The 9,793-nt window shown below is 43.4% G+C and overlaps 1 protein-coding gene across 1 annotated transcript; it reads right to left on the bottom strand.

The window, feature by feature from the left end:
* Nucleotides 1-3,850: 3,850 nt before the first annotated feature.
* LOC134442448 (microfibril-associated glycoprotein 4-like) lies at nucleotides 3,851-9,094 on the bottom strand. Its single transcript, XM_063192616.1, has 4 exons — nucleotides 8,878-9,094; nucleotides 7,879-7,975; nucleotides 6,155-6,322; nucleotides 3,851-4,104 (listed from the first exon to the last, which is right to left on the bottom strand). The coding sequence occupies exons 1-4, from the start codon at nucleotides 9,058-9,060 to the stop codon at nucleotides 3,851-3,853; spliced, it is 702 nt and encodes a 233-aa protein (XP_063048686.1). The 5' UTR covers nucleotides 9,061-9,094.
* Nucleotides 9,095-9,793: the final 699 nt, after the last annotated feature.

Genomic DNA, 9,793 nt, shown 5'->3' with positions numbered 1-9,793 from the left:
AGAGAGAGAGAGAGAGAGAGAGAGAGAGAGAGAGAGAGAGAGATCAGCAGATACACACAAAAAGCATCATTATGGTTCTTGATAAAACTGGATTATAGAGTGATACTACCACCTAGTGGCAATTGTAGATGAAGACCCATTATTGGAGGTGTTTGGCCATTTGGTATAAGACTGAGAGTGATTGTAAAATAGAAGTGTGTTTTGAAAAGTGTGTGAATCAAATATCCTTCAATAGTTTTTTCTGTTAATGCATTTGGGAAAGTGTACGTAATACAACATGAAAAAAAAAGATTTTAATTGAATCACACTCTTTCACATTTTGTACTCCCGAGAATTACTAAACAAATGCAGTTGTGTCATCATTATTTCTGAGATCTGACATCCAACACATGTGTTGCATGGAATCAATCCACCCACTTCAACGCCATTGTAAACTGGTACAGTATATTCCAGCCCAGAATGGTTAACACACTCACCCTTCATTTCCTGGATTTACACCAGAAACTGCCAGTCAAAGTCAAAGTGTACAAAGTTTACAAAGATCTATGTAACAGGGGTTAGTGCAGAAGACTGTGTTTGACCAGTCTCCAATGTGCGCTTAAACTAAACATACACGCAGATAAGACATTGAGAATAACCATACACGCATACACTTGCATCAGGCCCGTTGCGTTAAGGTACGCAATGTAGGCAGTTGCCTAGGGCCCCCGAGTAGGTGGGGCCCCCAATGACGACAGGTTATGGACCCAACAGCAATGACGATTTGAAATAGCTTTATCATAAGGCAATGCCATCTTTATGAAGGGCTCTGCTGCGAGGGAAGCAACAGCGCCTCCCTGTCTTGCATGCACGCACGTACGCACGTACGCACGTACGCACACACACACACACACACACACACACACACACACACACACACACACACACACACACACACACACACACACACACACACACACACACACACACACACACTGACTCACAGCAGCAGAAGTACAATGTGAGTGGACATACAGTACAGGTATAAGGTGTGAAGAATACAGTGCATGTGACATTGTGATATGTTTGCTGAATGTTCATCAGTGTCCTTGAAATGTCAGTCTAGTTTTATTCAAACATTAACAGAGTTTCCCTCGGTAATCATTTTTCAATGTCATGACCAAATGTTAGCGATATGATAAAATAGGACACAAATTTCAACACAGTTCTTCACCCCTCCAATTACCGTTTTCTTAATTGTCCTACAGTATCCAGATCCTTTAGATTCATATCTGTTGTTAGAAGACATTGCTATAACAAATACAGTAGTAGTTCGCTAGGAGGGCTAGCATATGAAAACTTTTTTTTCTGTGCACAGGGTTTCAAGTTGGTGCATTCCAAAACCCATTCAAATACTACAGAAAGCATAATAGGCTATACACATTGTAAAGAGGAAAATTATTCCACTGGGATTGATTACCTTATTTTTGGCTAATAAGTAATTTAATTTATGAAATTATTTAGTTTATTTCGCAATATTTTCCCTGCCAACCTGCCGCGGCCGCCCCAGGGGTACCCGGCCCCCACTTTGAAAACCCCTGGTCTAGAATATGTTTTAAAGTCAGAAATCTCCTGTAGACTAGGCCCACTTATTACATCCTCTCCCTGCCTACTGTTCCTACAAGTGCACAAGGATGAAAATACCTGGGTAGGGTCCAGCTGCTTGCAGCATCACAATAGGGCAGTATAATCTCCTCTCCCTATCGGCCTACTCTATATGTGCACAAGGTTAGGGTCCACCTGCTAACAGCATCACGATAGAGTCACAAAGCAAATCTTGATATCAATGGACAAATGAATGTGGAAGGGTGTCTGACCTGATCCCAGAGCCCCATTTTCAGCCATCTGAAGCCTTTTTGTCCCTCAGGGCTTCTCTTGTAGGCCCATGTCAGTCCCATCTGCCCCCATCTCTGGACCTTTTTGTCCCCTCAGGGTTTCTCTTGTTCTATTTCCATGTTGGTGTAGTTACTGCTCTTTGCCTTTGTAGGGCAGTATAGTCTCCTCTTCCTGTAGACCTACTCTCTCTATTAGGTGCACACGGATGAAAACACTTGGGGGGAATTTCTTGAAACCCTAGTGCTACTTAGTTGGTTCCAATTCAATTCCCCATTGGTAACTACCCACGTCACTGATTGGTTAACAGTATGCTTTCGAGAAACGCACCCCTGGCTAGGATCCACTTTCAAGCTTCACACAAAGAAATTACACCCGGAGACAAGATGAAGTGATGCTTCGTTTATTTATTGCATGATATCACGTATCAATACAGTCTAGTAAATTTCAGAAAAAAAGACCCTCAACATAGGAAAATAGAGTACAATCGAATCAACTCCTAGTGAGCTATGTTCCTTATGGTAATCTATAGGCCTATAGCAACCAAGTCAAACATTATTTGAGTAACAGCTTAGCCTAGTATTAAAAAAGTAATTGGGTTTGTTACATTGACTGTACACCTACATATCAATACAGTCAAGCATATTTGTTCAGAAGACCCACAACATATAAGTAAATAGTAATAATACCTCCCAGTGTTTCCCGCAGAATTTCTGTTATTCAAGGTGGTGGGGTGTTAAAAGTATATATTTTTCGGTTAAGCAACTTTAGAAATTATATTCAAAGCATGAAATCTTTCTCTAATCAGGGGACCTTAGCAATCAAGTGCAGGGGAAAACCCTGCCTCCAATGAGCCACTGAATATCTGCAACCAGTGGTATAAATCTCAAAACTGTTACGGACAGCTATTGCCTTTATTTGGATGACTAGATTGTTCTAGCAAAAATGCGACCTGGCGTTTCACAGTGGAAGAAAGCAGTGGTACATCTCACAGTGGTTACTGAAAGCTATTGCTTGAAAAGAGTATAGTGGATTAGAAAAATGTGAGGTGGCATTTGATTGACGGTGGCAGCATATTGACTTCATGAATAGCCATCCCTAACCAGCTGAGGGCGCTGTTCTATTATTTATATGACAAATACCAAGTGGAAAATGTAAAAACGTTGTATCAAGCAGTGGTACATCTCACATTGGTTACTGTGTTTGAAATAGAGTATAGGGTTTTATATCAAAATGTGAGGTGTTCCTCACAGAGGCAGCATATTGACTGCATGAACAGCCATTACTAACCGATTGCGGGAGGGCGCAGTGTTATTATTTATAAATATGTACCTCAAGTGGAAGACTGAAAGACTGAAATCTATTGCTTGAAATTTAAGTATAGCTATTATAGCAGTGGTAGCATTTTGACTACATCATGGTCCCCAAACTTTTTCTGCAACAATGAATAATTTCGTGACCTTCATCCAAACGCCATTTTTATTTTGTTGCAGCTAAATTATCATTTTAATTCAAAGGAAAATGTAATATATGTATTTACCATACAAATTAAGTTACTAACCAATTTATGGATCTATTTTAGCTGTTAAACCTTCCCGCTGTTACGGTAAACCTCTGCTACTCCTCTAGGGGTCCCCACCCCCAGTTTGGGAACAACTGAACTATGAAGCCTTCACTAACCACTTGGATGCACTTTTCTATGGCATGGTCTACTACCAATACCATACTTTCCCAATGACTTTTCAACTTTTATTATGTTGCACAATTAACAGCTATGGAATTGGGCAGGGGCCAGCGAATGCCCCACGGTACGATACAATATGATTCAATTGTTGGCCGTTGGATCGATGCATTAATACATATCAATTATTATTTAAAACCCTGCTTACTGATTACTGATTTCTGATTACTGTTAGCCATGCAAAAAGGACAACTTTGAAAGGTGAGAATAAGGAAGCAAGCGCAAGGCTTCTGATCATCACTCAGGTGTGGTCACTTTCCTGATTTTCATTGTCATGGACTTCAGGGAGATGTATCCACTCTTCCAGTGATACCAATTGATCCCCTCCCCATAATTTTGCCCCTTTTGGAACAAACCATTAGGGTTGGCATAGTGGCAGCTGTAAAACCAAAAGCCACCCTTATGGGTATCTGCACAGTTGCCCGAGGATCCGTCTTGGTCTTTGTCGTAGGTTGAGAATCTATAGCCATTCACATAGGTCAGAGAATCACCTGTGAATCACACAAACCAGGTATTATTTCAAACCAGATGGTATTTCAAATCAAGTGTTATTTCAAAACCATTTTTTTTGTCAGGACTTGACAGATAAAGGGCACGTAAACATAACACACACACACACACACACACACACACACACACACACACACACACACACACACACACACACACACACACACACACACACACACACACACACACACACACACACACACACACACACACACACACACACACACACACACACACACACACACACACAGGCTACATTTTATGGCATTTTAAATTGCATGGGAATATAACAGGGAGAAACACAGATATTACTTAGGCTGTATTCTCCCACCCGCGTAAGTAAAAAAAGCGCACATCAGCGCCTTCGCGGCTTCTCAAGTCAGTAGCCCCATATGACTTTGTTGCTGTCGACCAACATTGACGAAGCATGTGAGCGAGAACTTGTTGTCACGATGTGGGTGTTATTAAATACAGCGCATTTAAAGTCGGCCACAAATATGAACGAGACGATGAGCTCGCACTGGTTTGCTCTACTAACACACCACGTGTGAGGAGTGGGGGGACAGGCAGTGAGGAGGAGCTGAAGTGGGGACCTGCGCAAACTTGTGTAGAGGTGTGAGACAAGACCCATATACACACGTGAGTGAGTTGTTGACCAACCAGTTCATGGGCGCGTGACATTGGAAGCAGTCCGCAGACGAGCGTTGAAGGGGATAAGCAACTGCAGAGATCTGACTGCAGTCGCATTCATCCCGCGATAGTTTGACATCATGTGACATGTCATCTCGTTCATAACAGAAATTTTGAAGTTTGACAGGAAATCTAACCGTCATGCAGCATTTTCATCCAGAGTGCATTGCTGTCTAAAAGCGCATGCTTGTGTTGATGACTAATCGAATGCACTTAGTGACTTAGCGGGGCTTACACATGGTTTCACCCAAGGGGGCAAGATTTGGCTGGTTAGCTTCGCCGATTAGCAAGGCACTTCCCCGTTCGCCATTTTCACAAATTCTCTTTTTCCAACCCCACTTGTCATTGGTGGGTGAGCAACTTTACAGGTGTGTGGTTGGGCACCTCCATGCATCCAATGCCCGTCTTCCATATATCTTTCTGGTCAAACTTAAGTCAATCAGTAACGTGGCACGTAATTGGCTAAGTAAACTGTCGAAAAAATTGTTCAATTTTGGCTGAATTCACTAGCCTAGTATTTCCCATTGAAATGACTGGAGGCAGGACTTATTCATTCTCTCCAGTTCTTATACTAGGCACGGTCGCAACCAAGCATAAAAATGCTTGATCAACACCAGATCGGCTTTGTCTAATAAAGGTGGAGTTGAATGCTTGGCAAACAAGTTGGACAGTTTTTTCTAACGTGATTTCCCAAGACATAAAAAAACGCTGCTTCCTACTTGGAGCAGCGAGTGAACTGCCTCACAAGCATGTGGGCTACACCTGCAATTCACGTAAGATTGATGAATGTCAATCACAGCAAATTACCGACGGCATGGAGGTCTTCTGCCGAGCAGTAGCTCTTGTGGTACTGCGTGGCTGCTTGACAAAACTTTTGTTCCCGCAATGGTTTAACGCCATGTGACACGACTGCCGTGCAGAGGTCACTCCCTTAAACTGCGTCGTGAACGGCATTTCTAACCAGGATGATTCATGCGGACACTGTGGGCATGATCGCTGCCTACCAAACTAGCTGCCTGGTTGAAAAAAACGCCATTTCAATGGACTGCCAAGGTTTTCACAGGGTTGATCTGAAAATTCATGTTCTGTGGTTTCTTGGTAGCCACAGCTGATGAACTCGGAGAAGACTCATCCCCCCATTTAGCACCATGTTGGGCTACGTGCTGTTTTTCGGAGTAAAGTGCGAGGGGTGTGGTAATATTTCAGAGGGGAGAATGTGCGCAGGATGAAAGCGCGTAAAATGTGTGCGAGTAAAACCGACTTAAGTGGTGATGGGAGAATTCCGCCCCAAATGCATAAAAACATCTAACATTTCATGGGGAATAAAGTGATTCAACTCACCTGCTCCCCCATCGACATAGTTCCCCAAGCGAAGCCTGTAGCCATCGTCCTCAGACTCCACGGAGAAGGAGGTGTACTGGGCAAAGACACTGCCACCCTGCCAGTCCTCCATGTCCACCCTCAGCTCATACTTTGAAGGCCAAGTCAGTCTATACATCGTCTCCAGACCTGCACACACATCAAGTAACAGCATGTCACCATAAACATCGTCTCCAGACCTGCACACACATCAAGTAACAGCATGTCACCATAAACATCGTCTCCAGACCTGCACACACATCAAGTAACAGCATGTCACCATAAACATCGTCTCCAGACCTGCACACACATCAGGTAACAACAGGTCAGCCTAAACACTATCTCTAGCGGTGCACACATATCAGGTAACAACATGTCAGCCTAAACACGATCTCTAGCGCTGCACACGGATCAGGTAACAACAGGTCAGTCTATAGTTTCTACAGAGCTGGACACAGTTCAGGTAACAGTCAAATTAGAGAGCTGCACACACATCAGGACAGCCTAAGCACGATCTCATGTAAGACCTGAACTTTAAACCCCTCAGGTGGAAAAGCACAACGTCCTAGTAGAATAATGCATCTAAGGCCCTGTGGGGGAAGAGTGTAACGTCATAGTAGATTATGCATCTAAGACCTAAGTATAGTGTAGAATATGCATCTAAGGCCCTCTAGTGAAGAGTATAGTGCAGAATATGCATCCAAGACCCTCTGGTGAAGACTATAGTGTAGAATATGCATCTAAGGCTACTGGTGGAGGAGTGTAGTGTCCTAATAGAATAGGCATCTAAGGCTACTGGTGGAGGAGTGTAGTGTCCTAATAGAATAGGCATCTAAGGCTACTGGTGGAGGAGTGTAGTGTCCTAATAGAATAGGCATCTAAGGCTACTGGTGGAGGAGTGTAGTAGGCATCTAAGGCAACTACTTTATGGTGCAGGCTGGTTGAAGGAAATAGAACTGAGACAGAGCTGTGTTTACCAGCCTGCATGTGTGGGTATGTGCATTTGTGTGTATTCGCATGTGTGTGTGTGTGTGTGTGTGTGTGTGTGTGTGTGTGTGTGTGTGTGTGTGTGTGTGTGTGTGTGTGTGTGTGTGTGTGTGTGTGTGTGTGTGTGTGTGTGTGTGTGTGTGTGTGTGTGTGTGTGTGTATTTGCATGTGTGTGTATGTGCATGTGTGTGTGTATGTGCATGTGTTTGTTACATGTGCATGTAAGTCAGAGAGCTGAAATGACAACAGACAGTGTGTGTCCACTAGGAACTAAGTTAAAATGTGTGCGTGTGTGCACATGTGTTATTTGGTTACTGACAAGTAGTGACTTGTTGCAACTAACCAGGTTTGGAATATCTAAATGTGTCCACTTGGAACTTAGATGTTAAGACATGTGTTGTATACCCAGCCAGTGTGTGTGTGTGTGTGTGTGTGTGTGTGTGTTTGTGTGTGCGTGCGCGCATATTTGTGTGTCTGTGTATGCACACATATATGTGTATGTGAATGTGTGTCTGTATGCGTTGTTCCTGCCCAGCCAGTGTGCGCATGTGTGTGTGTGTGTGTGTGTGTGTGTGTGTGTGTGTGTGTGTGTGTGTGTGTGTGTGTGTGTGTGTGTGTGTGTGTGTGTGTGTGTGTGTGTGTGTGTGTGTGTGTGTGTGTGTGTGTGTGTGTGTGTGTGTGTGTGCGCATGTGCGTGTGTGTCTGTTGGTTGTGCCTACCCAGCCAGTACTCTCCGTCCTTGTTCCCGAAGCCTTCCTTGTAAGCATCCCAGGGTCTGTAGAAGTTGACAGTTCCATCCACTCTTTTCAGGATCACCTGAGGGGAAAGGAACAGGCTTAAGATTATCACTTTATTCCAGTAAGACAAGGCCCCTGGTTAACAGAAGGGAGAGAGTCTGGAGGCTACCAATGAACATTAGAAGACTTTATTGCAGTAATCCATGCCCCCATTATGAAACAGCTGCTACTAGAATGGCAATGATGACCAAGTTGTAATGTATTACTAAAGGCCCTGTGAACTGTCATAGTTGAAGAGTGCTATGGATGGTAGTGACATTTTTCAGTGACTATTTCAATGTTCCTCTGGTGGAACAGCATGCTTTAAGGGGCTACCCTTTTAAAACTGACTGACAAGGTTTTTTTAAAAGTCTTTCTTACTCATCAAATAAAAACCTGTGTGATTGTTCATGTGGGGGATATGTTAGCCAGGCTCCGCCTTAGTGGTGATGCAACGCCTTCGGCTCAGCTACACTCACTAAGGTCAGGAGCTCGTTCAGGTAGAATCTGGATCCCGCAACAGCGGGAACTCCACCCACTTTGTCGGGAATTAATCAACTTTGAGCATTTCCAACCGTTCAGGGTAGAGGCGTGTTCAAAGCAGTGACGTTGTTTAAGCAGAGACGTTCTATTGGGGACTAAGAAATGTTTGGTTTAAACTTTTGCTCAGCCTCTTCTACCCTCGACCAGTAGCAAACCAAGGTAGGTGGGTCAACCATGCCGTTTAAGAATGTTAGTTGTTATGATCCTGGTCAGACCAAGTCTCGAAGAGATTTGAAAGTCATGATGATAATCAGGCAAGGGATATGTCACAAGGGATACTGTCCACTTGTTTTATGATATTTACAGAGAGAGAGAGAGAGAGAGAGAGAGAGAGAGAGAGCGAGAGAGAGAGACCATAATGAGTATAAGTGCTGATTGATTAATGAACCAGTTGCCTACCGTCCACTGTTCCTCGTGGCTCTCGTGAGCGTCGTCATCTGTGCAGCCCATGTCACAGTACACGGACACCGGCTGGTCAGCTGTTGTTGGGTAGATGGTGTACACACCGTTGTGCTTGGAGCCATTCTGGTGAACGTCCTGACAGTCAAAGGGTAGCGGGCTGTGAACCAACGGGTGGGTCATCGACACCAGGGGGAGTAGTAGAGTCAACAGACAGACGCGCTGTGGAGAAGACAATTCCTAAACTTAGACATCCAGCAGGACTGTGGGGAAGACAATTCCTAGACTATGTATTATTCATAGACACACTTTGACATCCGTCAGGGCTTAAAATAAGACATACTTAGGCGTCCAGCAGGAGGAATAGTAGAGTCAACAGACAGACAACCTGCAAACCTGTAGGTTAGATAACTCCTCCTTTTTTTTTTAAACGCCTACCTGCATCACACATATTGAATGTAACAAGTTAATGAACTGATGTATTTGATAGGGTGTCAATTTACTTTCATTAATAGACAAATATGTATATGTTATTGTACATTTGCCCTTTTTTAGCTTCACCATCATCCTATTCTCACTACTGGTGGACTAATAACGCATTTTTTTGATTTACAAGTTTATTACTTCTGACGAGGAAGTTATGTTTTCGGTCGCGTTGATTTGTTTGTTCGTTTGTTTGTCCGTCTGGTTGTCTGTTTGTCAGCAAGCAGGATAACGTTTGTGAAGTTGTTGGAAATGTCAAAAGGAACAAGTGATTACATTTTGGTGGTGATCCAGATCACAGTCTGGATCCAGGATTTTTCAGAAAGATTCTTCACTATTGTGGGACAGGGCGAATTTTGACATTCCAGTTTCTAACTCCAAAGACACAAGACAGAAAGACTTGCAAAATATTAGGGTGTAACATAGTCAAATG

The sequence above is a fragment of the Engraulis encrasicolus genome, unplaced genomic scaffold (assembly GCF_034702125.1).
Source record: "Engraulis encrasicolus isolate BLACKSEA-1 unplaced genomic scaffold, IST_EnEncr_1.0 scaffold_163_np1212, whole genome shotgun sequence".
Lineage (NCBI taxonomy): Eukaryota > Metazoa > Chordata > Actinopteri > Clupeiformes > Engraulidae > Engraulis > Engraulis encrasicolus.
Note: the sequence above shows the minus strand (reverse complement) of the source record. Positions and strands in the feature narration are given on the sequence as shown.